Source organism: Temnothorax nylanderi, unplaced genomic scaffold (assembly GCF_030848795.1).
Source record: "Temnothorax nylanderi isolate EJ_2023f unplaced genomic scaffold, tnyl_v1.0 TNYL_tig0059_pilon, whole genome shotgun sequence".
In the NCBI taxonomy this organism is placed as follows: Eukaryota; Metazoa; Arthropoda; class Insecta; order Hymenoptera; family Formicidae; genus Temnothorax; species Temnothorax nylanderi.
Genome location: NW_027249121.1, coordinates 467,607 through 487,773, shown reverse-complemented (window position 1 = coordinate 487,773; position 20,167 = coordinate 467,607). Strand labels below are relative to the sequence as shown.

The 20,167-nt window shown below is 37.2% G+C and overlaps 4 protein-coding genes across 12 annotated transcripts; 3 read left to right on the top strand and 1 right to left on the bottom strand.

The window, feature by feature from the left end:
* Window positions 1-2,280: 2,280 nt before the first annotated feature.
* On the top strand, window positions 2,281-4,218 carry LOC139773238 (probable ATP-dependent RNA helicase DHX37). Of its 4 annotated transcripts, none has more exons than XM_071707540.1 (5): window positions 2,281-2,686; window positions 2,763-2,964; window positions 3,028-3,239; window positions 3,319-3,416; window positions 4,082-4,218. In XM_071707540.1, exons 3-5 carry the CDS (start codon window positions 3,037-3,039, stop codon window positions 4,144-4,146), a joined length of 366 nt encoding a protein of 121 aa, XP_071563641.1. In that variant the 5' UTR covers window positions 2,281-2,686; window positions 2,763-2,964; window positions 3,028-3,036; the 3' UTR covers window positions 4,147-4,218. The 4 variants fall into 4 exon arrangements, with proteins under 4 accessions (XP_071563641.1, XP_071563640.1, XP_071563638.1 ...); XM_071707539.1 differs by having other exon boundaries at window positions 2,293-2,681; window positions 4,067-4,218; XM_071707537.1 differs by having other exon boundaries at window positions 2,293-2,686; window positions 4,067-4,218.
* Window positions 4,219-5,915: 1,697 nt separating this feature from the next.
* Rcd1 (Reduction in Cnn dots 1) lies at window positions 5,916-13,885 on the top strand. Of its 2 annotated transcripts, none has more exons than XM_071707525.1 (8): window positions 5,916-6,613; window positions 6,922-7,343; window positions 7,449-8,043; window positions 8,121-8,402; window positions 8,605-9,288; window positions 9,451-9,811; window positions 9,906-10,091; window positions 12,151-13,885. In XM_071707525.1, the coding sequence occupies exons 2-8, from the start codon at window positions 7,093-7,095 to the stop codon at window positions 13,239-13,241; spliced, it is 3,450 nt and encodes a 1,149-aa protein (XP_071563626.1). In that variant the 5' UTR covers window positions 5,916-6,613; window positions 6,922-7,092; the 3' UTR covers window positions 13,242-13,885. The 2 variants fall into 2 exon arrangements, with proteins under 2 accessions (XP_071563626.1, XP_071563625.1); XM_071707524.1 differs by having other exon boundaries at window positions 5,916-6,623.
* Mms4 (Methyl methanesulfonate sensitivity 4) lies at window positions 9,857-17,359 on the bottom strand. 4 transcript variants are annotated; one of them, XR_011718302.1, is made up of 6 exons: window positions 17,347-17,359; window positions 17,049-17,173; window positions 14,635-16,148; window positions 14,482-14,535; window positions 12,217-14,235; window positions 9,857-10,082 (listed from the first exon to the last, which is right to left on the bottom strand). XR_011718302.1 is itself a non-coding variant. In XM_071707528.1 (4 exons), the coding sequence occupies exons 2-4, from the start codon at window positions 15,841-15,843 to the stop codon at window positions 14,116-14,118; spliced, it is 1,383 nt and encodes a 460-aa protein (XP_071563629.1). In that variant the 5' UTR covers window positions 15,844-16,148; window positions 16,423-16,826; the 3' UTR covers window positions 11,260-14,115. The 4 variants fall into 4 exon arrangements, 1 of the variants encoding a protein (XP_071563629.1); XR_011718300.1 differs by lacking the exons at window positions 17,049-17,173; window positions 17,347-17,359 and adding an exon at window positions 16,423-16,826; XR_011718301.1 differs by lacking the exons at window positions 17,049-17,173; window positions 17,347-17,359 and adding an exon at window positions 16,234-16,412.
* Window positions 17,167-19,262, top strand: LOC139773236 (dnaJ homolog subfamily C member 17). 2 transcript variants are annotated; one of them, XR_011718303.1, is made up of 8 exons: window positions 17,167-17,401; window positions 17,552-17,680; window positions 17,803-17,970; window positions 18,062-18,271; window positions 18,361-18,441; window positions 18,540-18,737; window positions 18,834-19,000; window positions 19,153-19,262. XR_011718303.1 is itself a non-coding variant. In XM_071707529.1 (7 exons), the coding sequence occupies exons 1-7, from the start codon at window positions 17,333-17,335 to the stop codon at window positions 18,948-18,950; spliced, it is 972 nt and encodes a 323-aa protein (XP_071563630.1). In that variant the 5' UTR covers window positions 17,167-17,332; the 3' UTR covers window positions 18,951-19,262. The 2 variants fall into 2 exon arrangements, 1 of the variants encoding a protein (XP_071563630.1); XM_071707529.1 differs by having other exon boundaries at window positions 18,834-19,262.
* Window positions 19,263-20,167: the final 905 nt, after the last annotated feature.

Sequence of the window (20,167 nt, the reverse complement as noted above, 5' to 3'; positions counted from 1 at the left end):
AAACGAAAACCGTAGAAGAAAATTATTAAACTTATTTTTATTGTGTTGAGAATTCATTCAATTTTATCGCTACGTGTCTCAACTTCTCTTGTTCAAAACAAAAAACTAATTTATAGCTTTTGATTTTATATATAATTGTTAAATTTCAGTTTTGTCAGATGCAATTTGTGCGAGCTTATTTCGTGGAGCAAATATTTTGTTGCGTTTTCGAGAGTGTTTATCCGATCATTAGCGAAGCGACGCGATGCATTTATATTTGATCACGAGGGACTATGCGCAAATTTTCGCATTGTTTGCGGATTTTATAACTTTATTGACGAATATAAGATCTAATATTTTTCGCATAATTGATTTACGATTACTCGCGTTTTATTGAGGCTCAGATGTACACCCGTCTGTATCACGTCAATAAAAATCTGGCAGCAAAATGAGTATGAATTCATTCGTTTAGCAAAGGATGCACGTTGACCTTAGAAGCGCACGTTGGAATTTCATCCGGAGGGAAAAAACTTTGTCGCGTTTTTTTAATCTTTCTGATTCTCAAAATAAATTCTTCGTGTATATTTTTCGCGCTCATAATATTATTTGATTTGTGCAGATTAATTTTCTTTTCATGCATGAAATATATTTTGGCAACTATGCCGTCTATAGGAAGAAATCTGTCGGACTGTGCTAACTCGGACCACGTGCGTTTCTGACGTTTAGATATTAGTGAAATTCGGTTAGAAAACAAAAAAATGACCTGTCTCGTTTCTTGATAGAAATTCGAGATGCTAAATACTAATTTATTGGGTGCGTTCGGGAAGACACTATTAGTGCTATTTGCTTATTTTATCCTTGTTTTACACCTGATGAACGATAAAGATAGAATGATGCAATAGCGCTAATAGCGCGCTTCCCGAACGCAGCCATTGTGTTATAAATTCGACGTTCGCTTTTCGCGTGAGACTGGCATCGGCTTCCTATGTCGCTAAACGGGCCTTTTTCAGTTGGATACGTTTTTTTCATTATAATATACAGAGGAGAAGAAGCTAGGGATAGTGGGATAGGTAGACATACATTTTGTACGACAATATCGGGGGTCTATCGATCGTTAGTACGATTATTTTTTCTCTGGGCCCGGAGCCTCGTCCACGATGACAATATCGCGGACACGGGACGTCTCCAGAATCGTGCTCCGATTACTTTGTACTAAGAATAACTCTGCATAAATTTCTTTTGTGCCTTTATATCATATGTATTTTTCAAGCAAAGTTCATTTGCAGAATTTACGCGATGAAAGATATATGTATACATATATAAATTAGTAATAATTGAAAAAAATGTAAAAATGCCTAACGAGGCATCTGTATGACATATCTGTCAAAGCTCGTTCTTTGAAACGGCTTTATAAATCGCAAAATCCTTTTACAGGAGTAAAGTAGAGGTACTAATGAAGAGTGGGAATATATAAAAAAAGTAGTAATAATTGGAAAAAAATGTAAAATGCCTAACGAGGCATCTGTACATCATGTCAACAGTGTGTCTGCTGAACGCGGCCATTTTTACATTTTTTTCAATTATTACTAATTATTTTACAATCCCACCCTTCATTAGTACCTATACTTTACTCCTGTAAAAGGATTTTGCGATCTATGAAGCCGTTTCAAAGAACGAGTTTAGACAGATATATCGTTGAGTTCATCTGATCAACACTCTGCGTTGATTGGTTGGTTCTAAAAGTAAGAGCCAATCACGTTCGACTGCTACTCAGCGGCTTGGTCTGCTGAACGCGCCCAATGCCTAACGAGGCATCTGTACGACATATCTGTCAAAGCTCGTTCTTTGAAACGGCTTCATAGATCGCAAAATCCTTTTACAGGAGTAAAGTTTAGGTACTAATGAAGGGTGGGATTGTAAAATAATTAGTAATAATTGAAAAAAATGTAAAAATACCTAACGAGATATCTGTACCACATATCTTTCAAAGCTCGTTCTTTGAAACGGCTTCATAGATCGCAAATTCCTTTTACAGGAGTAAAGTAGAGGTACTAATGAAGTGCGGGATTGTAAAATAATTAGTAATAATTGAAAAAAATGTAAAAATGCCTAACGAGATATCTGTACCACATATCTTTCAAAGCTCGTTCTTTGAAACGGCTTCATAGATCGCAAATTCCTTTTACAGGAGTAAAGTAGAGGTACTAATGAAGTGCGGGATTGTAAAATAATTAGTAATAATTGAAAAAAATGTAAAAATGCCTAACGAGATATCTGTACCACATATCCCTAAGAGCACAGTTGACGGAAAGTCGACGGCAAGTCGACTTTTATAAGTCGACTTCTAGTCGACTTCTAAAAATGGCGGAAAGTCGACTAAAAGTCGACTTCTAAATAGTCGACTTCTAAAAATGGCGGAAAGTCGACTAAAAGTCGACTTCTAAATAGTCGACTTATAAAAAGACGGAAAACAGTCAAGCGGCGCGTCATGCATCATCAATATGGCGGCGAATCTCGAGGAGGCTGGAGGACCAGATGAGTGGACCAGAGTTTACGCGAGTGCGAGGAATACGTGCCGCGAGACAGGACACGATAAGACGCCAGATAGTTCTTGCAGGTATGGCGGATCAAGTCGCGAGAAAGGTTTTGCCCGACGAGGTAAAAGAGGATCAGGATAAGGCCAAGTGGAAACATGCTTACAGGTTAGGTATGGTGTGTTATTAATTATCATCGATAATTAAGACCTATTGAATGCGACCTCTCCATTCTGTATCATCTTTCAGAACACCAGAAATGAAGGAACCTGTGTTCATGCATTCTTCGTGCGTTCTACGGAAAATCAGTCCGGAATAGGTGGTTTATAAAGAGGTGTACGAAACGAATGAGATGTACATGCGAGGTGTCACGGTGATAGAACCCGAATGATTGCCGAAATTCGCCCATGCTATGCCATCTTAGTGAACCATTGGTTGATCCACCGCCAAGGTATTTTTATCACAATTGTTGCTTTATAATGTTTTTCCTACTTATTTATAAATATATTTATAGATATAATCAATGAACCGGGAAGATCATTTGCCGCGTGTCTGGTACATTCGGAAAGGCCGAATGGGCACTACCATCGATGGATATAGAGCATCCGTGGACGGTGTCAAGTGGTTAGCGTATTTCTTCTTGGAGGGTCAAGTGTGCCCTAAGCTGAAACGATTTGTCCCGTCGCTGCTGACGACACCTGGGAGCATCACCAAGTCATGGGCCAGGTAAATCGTTATTCTATCTCCTTTTGATTTCACGTTGATTCATCAAATAGATTACATCAATTCAATACGATTTTTTCAGGTTGATACCACGCACTCAAGCAATAGTACAAACGCTGCAGTCGCAGGGAGTCGTGTCCAAACACACACTGCTAGAAATCTGGGGTTCGGATAAAAAATGTGAGATTTTAATTTATAAAATAATATTTAGATATTATCATAGACTTCTATACAATACTAGACCGCTGACAGACATCTCGGCCGTGATGCTTGCCGCCATGTTGATTTTAGTCAAGATATGCTATACTACTATTCTATACAAGTGGTTTTATACAAGATTTCTATACAATAGTCTGGCATATACAGAATGTCCAAAAGAAAGGTTTTAATACTACAGGAGTAGTGGTTTAATTTCGGCATCCAAGTACGCTACACGTCGAAGGCATGACTTACAAACTTATTGATAACATGTACCAATATTTAACACAAAAACATTCGCCTGCTTCGTTATGTACTGTAATAACGAATGCAGATAAACGCACATCATGAGCAACTGAACACCCGATAGTGACTTATTGTTAATTCAATATGGCCGCACCCTTCACTAACACCTGCACCTTGCACTCGCATCAGCTTTTCGGCAGTGCGTCCATAGATGTTAGTGGTCTAGTATAAAAGTCTGTGGATATTATGTATTTATAATAATATATATATATATATAAAACAATATTATTATATATTTACAACATTATGATAATAATATGATATATATTTATATAGCTAATTTTGCATATTGTTTCGCGATTAACGCTGGAATGTTTTAATTTTAGTTCTGTTATTGTCAGCTTACCAGAAGTGGCTGCCGGAATCCGCGCACGCAGAAGTGGCACAGATATGGCCGCCTTTGTAATTAAGAATAAAACATTAGGATTGTAATTATACAGTTTTTTAGATAATTAAATTATTTTATATATGAAAAAAATCGAAATGCATCAGTTTTAGCCCTCCAGCAAGGGGTCGATTGTGTATCTTGAAATAATGAGGTAAAAATTACAAAAGTGAGAAAATTCATTAGCGCATCTACGATTTTATTTATCAAAATCTAATAAAATCTGTTAACTTTTGTTATTTTTACCTCGTTTCAAGATACACAATCGACCTCCAGACGTACGCGGCGGTTTATTTTATCGACTTTAAAAGTTGGCGGGAAGTCGACTTTTCGTCATGACGGGAAGTCGACTTTTCATCATGACGGGAAGTCGACTTTAAGTCGGTGGTTTTTGCGACATTCGCCGACTTCAAGTCGACTTCAAGTCGACTTTCGTCCTTAAAAATGTCGACTTCTCTGCCAAGTCAGTTTCGGTAGAAGTCGACTTCAAGTCGACTTAAAGTCGACTTTTTGCTCTTAGGGATCTTTCAAAGCTCGTTCTTTGAAACGGCTTCATAGATCGCAAAATCCTTTTACAGGAGTAAAGTTTAGGTACTAATGAAGGGTGGGATTGTAAAATAATTAGTAATAATTGAAAAAAATGTAAAAATGCCTAACGAGATATCTGTATCATATATCTGTCCTGGTTCGATTGCTGTGTAGGAATCAGACAATGTAGCCAACCCCGAAACTGCCCACAACTGCGTGCGCCATCGCGCCGTCTCTCGCAAGATCCGTGAACTACTGCTGTGACATGATTGCTGCTCTGCGTGAATATTTTTGTGAAAAATATACACGATCGTTTCAAAGCTCCCATTTTTATTCTAGGCTTTCGATCTCAATTTCAAAGGTACGTTATTGTTTGTGCACGTCTTCTGAAGTGCGGGAAAGTTTAATTTCGTACATATTACGTATACAACTGTTTATATTAGAAAATAAGGTTATGAGGTGACAGCATTTTAAAAATTTTTTCAATTATTACTAATTATTTGACAATCCCGCACTTCATTAGTACCTCTACTTTACTCCTGTAAAAGGATTTTGCGATCTGTAAAGCCGTTTCAAAATAGGAGCTTTGACTGTTTTTGTCGGTAATTTGAACGGCTTTAGCATCCCCTTAAGGGGATGCTGGAGCCGCAGGCGAACTCGATCAGCGTCGATAAAGAAGTGCTCACCGACTATATCTGTCCTTGTATAGACAAGGATATAGACAAGGATAGCACCTAACCTTGCATCTTCCACTGGTCTAAGTAATATCTTTCTTTTTAGGCTTCAAATCTTACTTCTAATTGCACGATATTATTCCTGACAGTTTTTTGTAGAGGGCTGCATCACTATTTTCTATAGAAAAACTGCAGAATTTTTGTATAAAGCAAATATTGTCGTCAGGTGAAGACAATATTTATAAAAATAAAATTTTTTTTTAGTTTATCAGAAAAAATCATGTACAGCCCTCTACATTTTTGTGCGTACTTTAATCGTGTAAAAGGATTTTCCATTCTGTTCAGCCAATTCAAAGATATTGCTTAGACCGATTATGCCTTGTCGCTGTCACTCCAGGATCCCCTTAAGCGGGGAGCACACACTTCTGCACAACGCATGCGTAAGCATAAGAAAATTGATTGGTCTATTTTCTTATGCACATGTGTATGGACCAATCAATTTTCTTATGCTTACGCATTATGCATTGTCCATTTCACTTGTATTTTTGGGCTCTTTTTATTCTTAAATTTCTTTTTCTAACGCCGAAACAATTAAACATATATCTATTTCATTTCAGACACAAAAGTGCAAGGGAGTGTAAATAAAACCCAAATTTTATTTCTTAGGTTATGTAGCTATTACTACGTTTACGCGAGCGTTACTTCTGTAGTAACTTACGATAATTCCTTCGCGTAAACGGGATTTTCCTTCGCGTAAACGGGATTTTGTAGTAACTTACGATAATTTACTCCGCGTAAACGGGTGAATTATCATAAGTTACTACAGAAGTAACGCTCGCGTAAACGTAGTATATATATACTATACACACACACACACACACACACACACACACACACACACACACACACGCACAATCATATATATTCACGTATGTATGCAAGAATTGTTCGCTTTATGAAAAAATGGATGCATTGCAATTTCTCGCGTAAAGTTTATGCCACGCGTTGCGTGCGTATTATCACAATTAATGATACATAATCCCTAATTACTTTCGACATCGAGTCACACGTGATTGAGCAGTGACGGAGTGACGCAGTGATAGACGTTTGCCAGCGCATTTATCCTCGCGTATAGGGGATATCCTCTGATATGTGAAAGCGAAACAAGTAGCCACAATATCGTTTACAAATTCCAATGAATGCAGAATTACACGATAGATGAGAATGGTATTAATTCAATGAACAGCTAAGCGTTCGTTGTCCGACGTGAAAAAAAGAGGACAGAGGTTAGTGGAGGTTAGTTCTCGGATTTCTCGCATGTAAGAAATCTATCTCTAATTACTTAATTCGCAAAAGGGTTTATGTGCTGTAACAATAGGCCTCTTCTTTTTAGCTGAACTTCTTGCACGGTTTATCTTTTTTCTTTTTCTTTTCACGTTGGAGAGAAAAAGAGAAAAGATGAACCGTGCAAGAAGTTCAGCCTAAAAAAGATCAAGCCTAATATTTTAGAATTAGCGTTTGTTTGTGACAATAGTAAGCACACACCTAGCTAACTTCGCATATACAAGATATAATTGAAAGATATCTGTTTCAGGGACAAACCGAGGAAGAGAAAGAAAAAGGGAGAAAGAGGAAAATTTTAAGTTTTATACAATATAATAATAATATTGTAACATATGATACGATATTTGGAAGGAACTCGGAGAGATATCTAGTGAATAGATATTTATCTCGACTACTACCCGATCTAATTTAAGATAGCATAATGTTAACGTCTATGCCTATGGCACCGTCCACCTCTGCGAGCAGTTCTGGGCTACCAAGTCCAACTACTGATACGTTTGACGACATTTCGAACAAACTGACGGCGTACCTACATCAACTAGCTGGAAATTACGAGATGGACAGTGATGCAATATTCAAAGACCATTGCTATGCTCGACCTTGGAACTGGAGACCAGAAAACATTTATGTAAAGCCTATAAAAAAACTGTTTTTCTCGAAGAACACTGTGAGGTATGATTATCTATAATGTCTAATTTAATTTGATTTTTCCTTAAATATGGAAGGATACAAAATAGACGTAACAATGGATATATTATATTACTTCTTCTATCTTAGTGATAAGCACAGAAAGGATGAGGAAATCGACGTGGAAAATATTGGCAGCGAACCATCGCCACTGCCTTTTGATTTAACCAGAGTTCGGCATATGATGGACGAGTTTGAACGGTTAGCGAATTTTGCGCGACCCGAGGAGGAGGACGAGGAGGAGGATTGGGAGGAGAAGATAGAGAAAACCTTGTGGTCTCCGATTCAGAATCGGATATTTACCAAAGTGACACGGATATTAAGTTCGGAGAGGCTCGCAAGATTAGCCAAGGCTAAGAGCGTAACGGAACCGATCTTTCGAAGAACGTCGGTGGATATTGCAGCGAGGAGATTTCGAGAAACGTTAGCCTCGACCGGATGGGACTGGAGACTGGTTCAATGGCTGCACAATTTGCTGTTCGAGCGTCTCCCCCAGGAATATTTAGCCATTTATCTCGATATCTTACAGACCTTGAGACTGAAGATCCCTCAGCTAATCGATAAGATGATCGCTGTGCAACCGAATATTAACGCTAAGGGCGGCTCCATAACGTGGGAAACGCTCGGATCACTCTTAAAACGATCTTGGGATCCAGTCGCACAGAATTTGAGCGGAAATAGACCTGTAAATATAACTCGATCATTAACGTACATTATATAGGTCTAGTAATGTAAGACGGAAATTAACGTAATTGATTGCAGAAGAAATTGCCCGGAAATCCGATCTTAATAGTAGTACCTTCCGGCATCGCGTCGACCGTTTCGTCTCGTCAGCATAAATGGATCACGCAGTTGGGATTGTTAGGCATGGTCGCTACCGTTCACACTCACATGAGTTTGGCAGCGAATAGAATGACTATGATGGTGTGCATGGATCAATTGGTACAGGCTACAAGAGCCAAGATACAAGATGTCAGAAGTGACTGTCCTGGTAGGCCGATCATACTCGTAGGTTTCAACGCTGGCGCAGCGCTTGCTTGTCAGGTAAAATTACTTCTATATATCTTGCATCAATTTTTCTTCCAATTGTTCTTAGGTTTGTTTTATTTAGCTAAATTTCTCGCACAGTTCATCTTTTCACTTTTCATTTCCGACTTGAAAAAAAAAAAAGAAGAAAGATGAACCATGCAAGAAGTTCAGCTGAAGAAAAACAGGTCTATTGACTTTTATTTACTTTGCGGTGTAGGTGGCTCAGATGGAACACATAACTGCTGTTATCTGCATTGGATTTCCTTTCACAACGGTCGAGGGAAAACGGGGTACCCCTGATGATATGTTAACGGACATTCGCTGTCCCGTCATGTTCATTATTGGGCAAAACGCCACCCTCGTTAGACCGGACGATTTGGAGGAACTCCGTGAGAAAATGCTGGTCGAGACGAGTCTGGTGGTCGTGGGCACGGCCGACGATCATCTCAGAATATCCACGTCTAAAAAGGTGCTCGAGGGCATCACGCAGAGCATGGTGGACAGATGCGTGTTGGACGAGATTGGAGATTTCATCGGTAGCATCCTATTGCAACCGCATCCATTACCGCTGCGACCGACAATGACGACTAACTGTGACAGCAAGAGCAAGAAGGACTCTCACAAACGAAGAAACTCGACCAGCAGTTCCGTGGAAAGCGAGCCTAACTCACCGACCGTGAAGAAATCCCGGCCGACCACGCCGGTATCTTCCGCACTATCGGCTGGAACGAACGTGGCATCGAGCTCGGCTCCTAAAATCGGTGCATTCAATATCCAATCCAATTTGACGCAAGTAAGTGGGCAACATGCAAATCATACTTCCACCGCGAAACGGAAGCGGCCCACGAACAATCAGAGAAATCAATTCTCAGAACTGAAGACTCCTAGACTTGCTGGACAGGTAATTTGTCACACAATGCACAATACATGATACATATGTATTAGATAATATGCTATAATAGCGTCGATGAGACATTTATATTATACAATATACTACAAATAATATACTAATAATAATCATAATTATTTCCATATAGATTATGCTAAATATTACTTGTTACAGACAAACATTAATTCAGAAAATGGCATAACGCTCAATATTGGCACACTAGCGAGTCTGGCGCCGATAGGGCCGATACGTTTAGCACCCACTGCAGTGAGTCAATCGACGACCACTTCCTCCAAAACACCTAATGCATCCAAATCCTCAGCTACGACCGTTAAAGTGCCGAAGATCATCTCGAATGTGCCGCTGCAGAATGTTTCAAAAATAAAAACGATATCTTCTAATAAGTCTTACACGAATATGGTCGCGAACAGTTACAGACAGGTCAATACTCCTGACAAAAGTGGAGACACGAAATTGGTGAACGTTTTCACCACGCCCACGGGAAATCAAATTAGGGTTAATGCAACTCCCACAGGTAAGATAAATGTATAATTAATTAACGTTATCAGTAGAAGAGTAATAAAGTGTTACTTGTGTTTATTAATTTTTTGTTTCTTTCAATTAAACAGCGGGAAGTAGTAAGCCTTCGGCGACAAGCGGCACTTTGTCGAATCTTTTGCAAAGTGGAAAGAACTCGATTACGCTTACGAGCGGTGCATCCTCCACCCGTGCATCGTCGGCTTCTAGTATCCTACTAACGACCACCAATTCATCAGCGAATACCGTAACGTCGTCCGCATCGACCCCTTCAAAAGGTAGATTACAATTATCTAATCAATTATTAATTGATTTATCGGAAACGTAGTTATAAATAAACATACATGTAGGGGTTTAACATAATTTTGGATTGTCTGTTTATTGAATGACCAGATGTTATAATTTTTGCTTTGTGAGCGTACTTAGGGCGATTTTCATATTTAACAAATTGAACATTTCGAAATTAATGATGGTATTAATTTCGAAAATATTTAAATTTATTTTTATTATAAGTTTAGTCACTGTGTGAACTAGTTGCTTTAATATAAATTAAATTTTTATAATACTGATTTAATGTGATACACACATGCACACGCACGCGAACAAAAAATATATATAGTCAATAAATTCACATTTTTATATCTCCTTCTTGGTATTTTAGTAAAAGTTTAAACATACACATAATATTCTTCTATTAAACTTTTATACTTCTATAAAATAGCGCAAATCATATATATATATAATTTTCAAAATTGTATGATACACATATTTTGATGAATAAATTAACTGTATTAAAGGGGAGTTAAAAAGTTCTAAAAAATTCTTTCAGTTTCTTGTAATCTCATACTTGCTCTTTCAAAATAGTCTAGTGAAACACAGACAAACTAAAGTATTTGAAGCAAATAATAATTTCACTAAAATTTTAAAATATTAAATTGTATAATTTATTATTTATTGCTTTATGTAGTTTATGTCAATATTTTTATAAAAATTATATAACTTTCAGATAAATTTTCATACAGAAATAAAATGTATATAACAAATATAAGACTATGTGTATTTGAAACCACATATATGGAAGAACCTCATGTACATATATGTATATTTTGCTATAATGATCTTTTTCCATTAAAGTATTATATATAATATTCTGTATACTGTAATATATAGATTTAAAACGTATTAGTTATATTTTTAAAAAACCTAATACTTTTGGAAGACTCGTATACATATTTTTATAAAAGATATATTACGTAACTATTCCTAAATTTACATTAATTTGTAATAATTTATCAATTTATTCACAATTATTATGAATTTTCTTTATGCGAAACCAAAATAATCATTTCCTTTAAGGCTGCTTAATATTAAATTTAATACTGGACTTATTTTATTTTGCAAACTCTCATTTTGTACATATTTCCTTTGTAACTAAAGTAGTTAGAATTACTTAACAAGATATATTTATTGCTTTCAATTATTTAATTACATGTATTTACAAAATATTTCAAATACATATAGAGAACTGAGAACTTTCAATCCTATCTTTCAATTGGCAATGTGACTGTACATAGTGAATATATTTAGGCATATGTATATTGTGTCCTATAAACGATATTAACAACCGAATAAAGGTGATTAAAGGTGACAATAAGGATCGTCAGGCATTCTCAAATACATATTTTAAAAAAGTATTGTAAATATACTAGGTTGCTTTTTATTTTGTATTCAATAAATATTTTTTTGTAACATGTAATTCGAATTTGTTTACTTCCCAACCTTAATCCCGTCTACCTTGAGTAAAATGTAAACGATTAACGAGTCTGGGTAACTTTAGACAGTTGGTTTTGGGAGATTTAATTAATGCCTTTACTTACATCAGATATTTTGGGCAGTGATAAGCACTTTTATAACAGTAGGTCGTTGCACTAAGTATATACTTGGTAAGGAAATTATTTAACGCTCCTTGTTGTTTAGTTAGAATAAAATATATAAATCCTATTAATCTAAATTTCCATCTGTCCAATGTCTCAATGTTTGTATTCATTGAATTGTCGAATAAAAATAATACGTCATTTTGATACGTAAATAGTTAAATGGCTAAATAGTTAAATACAGAACTAAATGTTAGAAAAGTGTTCGGGAAAATTGAATACCAAAGATAAAGTATTCAAAGAATATTGAAAAAATTATTTGATAATCATGTAAAAGTGTAACATATCGGATGTGTTCATATAGTGTCTTATGATATTGTTGCATGTTAATAATACGTGATAGTCTTATACATTATATATACCTTTTTAAGATATGAAACAAATATACGTGTATATTTTATAGTGATGGAAGAGATGGGAGGGAGCAGTGATTCTCACTTATTGGACGTATCCAAGTCGGCGCACTTACCACGGCAAGGAGTCGTATCCAATAGTACCGATAACTCTCATAATACATCGTGCGGTAACATAGTCATTGTCGAGAATTCCCTCCACACCAGAAGCGCGCCTTCGTCGGTGATAGTCCCATTTAGCGGTCAAAGCTCCAGCTTTCTGCCGCTATCCAACAAGCTGAAAATCTCACAAAAATCGATGAAGACGATGCCGAAGATCACGGTCAACGCCAACAACTTGCAGAGACTTCAAAAGGGGAAGCCTCAAAGTGTCCAGAAGAGAAACGTCGCAAACGATATAGACGACGATCTGGGTAATATATTGGATATACCGATAATATTCGCCAAGGACGACGACAATTTGAGCAACATAAACAAGATGCCGGTGATGACGCAAACGACGCTGGCTAAAGAGCCTCAGGAGAGACCGAAGTTGAACAATACCACCAAGGTAGTTTTAATCAGCAACAAACAAGACAAGCTACAGTCAAATAAACTCGGAGCGGCTTCCACGCAGGCCGTTATATGTCCTAATATGTCTATGCAAAACTTGAATCAGTTGATACTGCAGACGCGTTCGCAGAACAGCGGCGTCTCAGCAAGGAACAGAGTCGGGGTGCCGCTGGAAAATCGGTTGGTACAACCTACCGTGAAGTACACCAAGATCATACTGGCGAAAAGAAACTCGCAGACCGAGAGAGGCGAGCAGGTGGTTGCGACCAAGAAAATCCCGGAAGATATAAACGCACCTAAAATCCTGACCTTCGAGAAAAACGAGCATAGATTCGTGCAAGCGCAATCTTCCACGGCATCGACAAATTATGATGATCGTTGTACGGATAACATGCTCGAGATTGAAGACGCTATTAAAACGAATATCATTGAACGCAAATACGTACCCGCGCCTGCAGTCGACGAGACATCATCCGTAACTCTCGATGACTGCGATATTTTCAACGAGACCAAACTGAACGAGATAGAACACGATTCAGAACAATCTGTTTTCGGCAATGTTGGTGAAATGCAAACGTATAATACATAAGTAATTGCTTTACGAGATAAGGACGTAATTGTTTGATGAACATTAATTATGCGATATGTGAGAAGATACCTGCAAAGTATGATTATTTCAAAGTACTGATATAATCTAAACCTATACATATATATACATATATATGATAATTATGTCATATTATAATTACTATATATTGTATATCACACACATTGTACTGGTCTCTAAGCTTTAATAGCGATTACTGATACTTTGTTATTATAATGAGATTATAATGCGATCTATTTTAGAGTTCTATATTGTATATGCGTGACACAAACAGAAAGATGTGAAAAAACGCATGTACACTAAAAAAAATAGAATGTTATAATTATTGTTTAATTATGTCTGATAATACTGTAAAATTTTTTATACGTATAGAACGCTCGCTGCTAGACTGAAATTGACCAAAGAATGGGAAAAACAAAAAAATAGATGGTTAAATAATGATGATGCAGTGATGCAGTTATTTTGAAAAATGCGTATTATTCTTAGAATACCAGTTTCTTGTTATAATTATTTCTGAACGTCTCTGAAACGTGTCTGAGAAAGAGTAAGAAATAATTGCCCAAAAATGCATTGTATTAATGTACTACTTAATTTAAGTTACAAATATAAATCATATTCTAAATCGACTAGAAAATTTGATTTTTAGAAAACGAAAGTATCATCGAAAAGTTGAAATATTTTCAATCTGTATTAACAGAACGAAAAAAAATTAAAATATTTCTAAGATAGATTAATAACGTTCTAGGAACGTATAATTGTTTCACGACCTAACGCATTTGTATTATGAACTTAGCATGAAGGATTATAGAAATGGAATTATATACAGATAAAGTTCCTACAAAAGCTTACAGCTTATTTATACCTCAGTTCCCAATAAAGCGTCCCCGTTTTGCGATGTGAACATCATGTACACCTTTTTACTTAATTCGGGACCAATTTTACGTGAAGTTGTGAGAGGTCCTGCCGCTCTCCTTATCTGTCAAATAACATTAACTTTTGCAAATTTATTACGTCAGTAAATTTTAAACTATAATACTATAGTAATTGCAAGATTACAGATTGTATAACAGCTAAATATCTTATCACATATAAAATATAATTGCAATTTACATCTGTATAATTGATTAAAGTAGAATGTATGTATTAGAAATAATTCAAGTACGTCCGATAATTTTATATATTCTAATTGTTTAATAGGAAGAAATAAAACTAAGGGACTCACTGATATATCTTTTAATAAATTCATGCCTTCGTCAGGTGTGCAATTTCTATAAGCCTAGAAACATAAAAGTATTATATTTAACTTACTATTTAATAAGCAATGCAGAGATAGATTTTCCAACGTTACATAAAAATGTTTAATTATAAACAGTACCTTGATAAGTTGCATCGGGCTAGGATAGACTGTACATATTGCCTCCGACGTTTCCAAGCTACTCAAGTTAAATTGGCACAGTTGCTGCTGCCACAGTCTCTTCAACCCGTTACCATCTTTGTCCACGCGCACGGTGTTCTTATTATCCCCCGAAATGTACCAGTCGAATTTGCCTTCCTCATTTTTTCCCTTCTGCAATTTGTACGGTATTTCCGAAATGGACTTCGTATACTGACACACCATCAATGCTAAATCCTGCGCGCTCTCGATTAATCTGCTGCTACAGCTATCCACTATCTGAATTTCGGCCAGGCACATCTCCAATTGCTGCCTCGATATAATCGGTAGCGTGTCAAACCACTGATTACCTTTGCCGTTGTGCCTGGACCCTTTGCTTCCAGGATTCCGATCCGACTTCTGTTTCTTCCGATACGCGAAATAGTCCTCCATACCGCAGATGACCAGAGTCATATTATAGTTCGGCATTAGGTCCTTACTGTTCGAGACAGACGTGCAGAAAGTGCCTTCCGCCACGTGTCTCACCGCCTCGTAGCTGCTCCAAATCACAATAGCGTACTCCTCCGTCCGTACACTTCTCTTTGTGCGTATCTCATTATCCTCGTCGACGTAGTCCTCCTCGACGTTTCTCCGCCACGTAATACTGTTAGGAATCAACTCGGCGGTTACATTGAACTTAATATCGGCATTCTGCAACGCGCTCTCAATCTCCCCTCGTGAAGCGACCGCGTCGATACCTTGATCAAGATTAACTTCCATGAACTTCATGCACTCGCCGGGCTTGATGTCCCTCGACGTCTTCTTCTCGATCGCCTTCAACGCCTTCTCCCTCGCCAGAGCCTCCCGACGTCTCGCTCGTTCCTCCCTCACCGTTTCCTTGTCCTTCTTGGAGACCCTCTTGGAAACTGTCGCCTTCTGCGAGGTTCCTTCGACCCGATTGTCCTCCGAATCGAACGGCGATCCCTCAGCGTGTTCACAGCCATCGTCGGCGTTCGAATCGGGAAGACTCTCGCTTTGCGACGTCAAGTGCCTCGCGATGTCGCGGCAAAACGGCACCTCCGGGAGATCGAGGTCACTCGTAGCGTCCGAATGATACTTGCCGTCGATCTCCCACTCGATTCTATCGTGCTCGTCGACAACAGGAGACGCTGGCTCGTCCGAATCACTCAACACGATCACGCTGCTCGACATTCTTTCCTTCTTCTCTTCTCTTCTCGCTTTTCTTGTCCTTTAATTATCGTTTGTTCTTCTTTCTTACCTTCTAATCTCCAAGCTTGGTCTTCTCTTCTCGCCTTTCTCGCCTAATTTCGTTTGTTTTTCTCTCTCACCTTCTAATATCTTAAGTTTACTCCTCTTGTTGTTGTTCTTCTTCTTGGTTGTTTCTTCTTATCCTTTAACTTTTAATTTAACTTGCTCTTCTTCTTCTTCTTCTTCTCTTTCTTCTTTTCCTTTTCTTCTTCTTTGTGCGCTTCGAATCTTATAATATTCCGGAGGAACTGCAAGTGAGAGAAATCTGTTAGTAAACTTCACACATATCAACCGCCACACATGCCGACAACTCGAGCAGCATCCTAACCTAACCTGTAAAAACAGCGGTTATATTTCGAAAAAGTAAATATATCGGATATTTAAGTTCGCTTTGATTATTACTGATGGATGCCAGGACAATTTTCCGTTTGTTAAATATTGCCAAGCATTAATACAGGCTTTTTAAAGTATATTTACGATGTATAGTGCGTCTGAGTGCCAAGGTAGATTTGATAAACATACCTTCATTCGATCCATATTTTATTCACTCGCCACTCGCCAGCATTCAATTAAAATCGAAAAATGACATTTAAATGTATAATAATAATAAAAAACGACAGAGAAATAATCACATGGAAATATACAGCACGTGAAAAAGAGGACTCAAGATTTCAAAAGTCTTTAAAGACCTTTAAATTCCTTTTCGAATGTACTATATATACACTTTTAAAGTCTCAAAATTTTTTTAGCATTCTGTATTCTTCTTGCCTTTCCGAAATATGGCAGCACGATAGATATTTTATACAGAAGATCGACGTATCAAAGGAGATAATAAAAACGATACAACGTGCCGAAAATAAATTAAAAGCTCGTTCAAAACAAAAAAATAAAAAACGATTCTCGAACATGATTTGAAATTTCTCGAACGGCGATAGTGCGATTCTCGAAATATCGAAGACGCGTCGAAGAGGCGAGTACGATTGGGAGAGATCTATACACATTACACATGCGCAATAAAGCGTAGCAGACGCTATATATATCACGTCATCGTCATGCATGCATGGACAGCATGATGCATGTATTCACGAAAGCGCTATCGCCGCTAGCATGCATGTGTTTAGGCAAGGAATAAACTGAGGTTAACTTACTAAAAGTGTGTTTTGTATTGCGGTAATTATACAGTTTAGTAACCTGATTCCTGTCAACTTTAACGTTAGTGCTATATAGCTCCGGGACGGAGCTGAAGGCACTAATTTTCTCTCATCCGAGGGAACTAACCTCAAAAAAAAAAAAAAAACTTTAACATTATCTCGCGTCGCGGGGCAGAGCAACACTTTTTTCTGCCAGATTCTTTTGTTTCGTGCAAAAACGCGTCGATTGAGCATAATTTTATCGATATTTGAGGTGAGGCCCCTAATTACCCAAATCAATAATGGATCCACTTACACAAATGGATTTATATGGATTGCTTGGTGTAGAGCCAACAGCTTCTATGCCAGAGGTAACGTATGCACTTTTAGCTTGTTTCTCAGATAATTGCCCTTATTTGCGTAAAAATGTTTACTTCTGTTTTATAACGGAGCAAAAATACTTCCAAGATAATCGAGAAATATCAAGAGGTAAACACTTGACACGATATTTGTATTTTCAGATCAAAAAGGCATATCGCAAGAAAGCTTTGACGTGCCATCCCGACAAGAATCCTGACAATCCAAGAGCCGCGGAATTATTTCAGGAACTCTCTAAAGTACTGGAAATATTAACAGACCCAAAGGCCAGGGTAAGTATATCGGCATCTCTTCAAAATTCATTAAACATTGTCATCATCAAACACCTTTCTTCTTAGACTTCTGGAAAGTCTCGTAGCTGGTCTAATTTATTAAAAATGTATTGTGAAACAAGGCAGCATATGATCAAGCTATCGCTGCCAGGAAGCAGGCGAAGGAACGCGTTAGACAATTTGATGCCAAGAGGAAGAAATTGAAGGAGGACTTGGAGGCGCGCGAGGAGGCCTATAGGAGATCATGTGAGTCTGTGCCTGAGACTAAATCCGACGACGAACGAACAAAAGTATGCGATCAGCTTTGATTTTGCTATAATACTTTTTAGGTTTTTAGATTGTTAGTTCAGATATATAAATATAAAATATATAATTATTCAGGCGGAAGTGAAAAGATTACAAGAATGGTACAAGCGAATAGAAGAAGAGATGCTCTTTACGCGAGAACTCTTTTTGAAGAAGCTTGATGGCTCATCGGACGCTTCAACGTCTAATGTGGGAGACTTTCGAATCAAGATAAGATGGAAGGTACAAGATGGTGATCAGACAAATGGATACAATTATGATAATCTACATGAAATGTTTTCCAAGGTAATATCACAATCTTCCAATTCCATTTCTCATTAGAGCTCATTGTCAGATATTTAGATCAGATATTTTTAATTATTCTTTCTCTGCAGTATGGGGACATAGCGGGTCTTGTTATATCATCTACAAAGAAAGGCAGTGCCATGATTGAATTTAGAGATAAGAGTGCAGCAGTAAGTCCACAAGATGCTTGATAATGAAGCAATAAGTATGGATATACATATATAATCCAAATTCAAGGTAAAATTCTTTAATAAAATGTTTGTTTCAGGAAACAGCGCTCCAGACAGAAATCGGTTTAGCCCAAAACCCATTAACGCTACGTGCTCTGTGGGATACACAGAAACATTCAAGCGGTGTTGCGAGTAGCGCAAATTCTAACGTTGGAAAGCCTAAATTTCCTGCAGCCGCACGTTTTAACAGCACGCCATGTGGGTCTGTCAGTTTTCCTTCTGCACCTAATATATTCGTATGTATTATTTGTAGCTCATAGTATATATAAGATTCAAAATCTTAATTTATTGCGCATAATAACGTTAATTTGTAATGTTTTCGAATTATACAGACGCAGCAGGCAAGAATGTCAGATGCAGAGTTTGAAAGTACCGTATTGGCTAATTTAAGGAGAGCAGAGGAGCGCAAGCGGCTCATAGAGGAACTGGAGGCAGAAGAAAGAACTTAATCCCTGAACTATCAAAAGAACTCATCCGTTTGTGTATTTATTTTTTCTATGTAAGAAATATATCCATAATAAAAAAATTTATATTCTTAATATTTAACTTTACTCAGCTCGTTAAATGTAAAACGTAATACTGTTGAAATGGTATTTAACGTGTACCGTTTGCTCCACGCGTCGTTAAATAATTTATAAATACATTTTTCAGATATTCCGGATTAGCACCCTCTCTCGTGCTAGAAAATGCTATTTTTAAATGCGTTTCTTGTATTGATCTCGTGCTCTGTATTATTTCACGTATTAAAAATCCAGACACAATCGGTGCCTTAATTAAACCATATTATTCGCACGCGCGATGCAAGTGATCATTTATACGCGATGTTGCCAGCAATAATCGCGGCAGTCGAAGGCAGGCGTCACAGAGGAGCATTACAAAATGAGAAAATACAAATCTGTCACGAGGCGAAAGAACACAGTATTGGAGAAAAATGGTGCTACCAAAAGTTCACACTCCCATCAAGTTAGCATAAAATGAATAAGTTAGTAAATAATAGCGTAAAATGAGTTAATTAGTAAACAGCAATAAATTTTATTTTTTTACACAAACTTTTTTATGTTTACAATATTACATCCAATTAATGCTTTTTGTACGCGATTTAAATTCTTTTTTTTAATGAAAATAATCGTGGCAGTTTAAGGCAGGCGTCACAGAGGAGCATTACAAAGTGACAAAATATAAATCTGTCACGAGGCGAAAGAATACAGCATTGGAGAAAAATGGCGCTACCAAAAGTTCACACTCCCATTAAGTTAGCATAAAATGAATAAGTTAGTAAATAAAGCGTAAAATGAGTTAATTAGTAAATAGTAATAAAATTTTATTTTTTTACACAAACATTTTTATGTTAACAATATTACATCTGATTAATATGCTTTTTGTACACGATTTAAATTCTTTTTTAAATAAAAATAGTCACACATTGAGGAATCAGACTCTATAGAGGACATAGTTGGAGATATTGGGCTTGGAAAGATTGCGACAGGTTGTTCTTTTGAACCCTCTGCGAGGACCAATATCCGCAGTGGAAGTCAACGGAGTAGGAGTAGATGTTACATCAGTGGGTTGTAGTGACTGATCCATAAGTTGGGGATAACTGGAGGAATCAGGATAATATGGATTGAATGTTTGGTATGTTGTGTTTTAATAGGGTCTTGGATAAAGG

Coding starts and splice junctions, on each gene's coding strand:
- Mms4 (XM_071707528.1), bottom strand. CDS start 15,843: ATGTCGAGCAGCGTGATCGTGTTGAGTGATTCGGACGAGCCAGCGTCT. Junction 14,536..14,634: donor GCCCGATGCAACTTATCAAG/GTACTGTTTATA, acceptor TTATGTTTCTAG/GCTTATAGAAATTGCACACC. Junction 14,236..14,481: donor ATTTATTAAAAGATATATCA/GTGAGTCCCTTA, acceptor GTTATTTGACAG/ATAAGGAGAGCGGCAGGACC.
- LOC139773236 (XM_071707529.1), top strand. CDS start 17,333: ATGGATCCACTTACACAAATGGATTTATATGGATTGCTTGGTGTAGAG. Junction 17,971..18,061: donor CCGACGACGAACGAACAAAA/GTATGCGATCAG, acceptor ATAATTATTCAG/GCGGAAGTGAAAAGATTACA. Junction 18,738..18,833: donor CTTCTGCACCTAATATATTC/GTATGTATTATT, acceptor CGAATTATACAG/ACGCAGCAGGCAAGAATGTC.
- Rcd1 (XM_071707525.1), top strand. CDS start 7,093: ATGTTAACGTCTATGCCTATGGCACCGTCCACCTCTGCGAGCAGTTCT. Junction 7,344..7,448: donor TTCTCGAAGAACACTGTGAG/GTATGATTATCT, acceptor CTTCTATCTTAG/TGATAAGCACAGAAAGGATG. Junction 8,403..8,604: donor GCGCAGCGCTTGCTTGTCAG/GTAAAATTACTT, acceptor TTTGCGGTGTAG/GTGGCTCAGATGGAACACAT.
- LOC139773238 (XM_071707539.1), top strand. CDS start 3,037: ATGAACCGGGAAGATCATTTGCCGCGTGTCTGGTACATTCGGAAAGGC. Junction 3,240..3,318: donor ATCACCAAGTCATGGGCCAG/GTAAATCGTTAT, acceptor CGATTTTTTCAG/GTTGATACCACGCACTCAAG. Junction 3,417..4,066: donor CTGGGGTTCGGATAAAAAAT/GTGAGATTTTAA, acceptor TTTTAATTTTAG/TTCTGTTATTGTCAGCTTAC.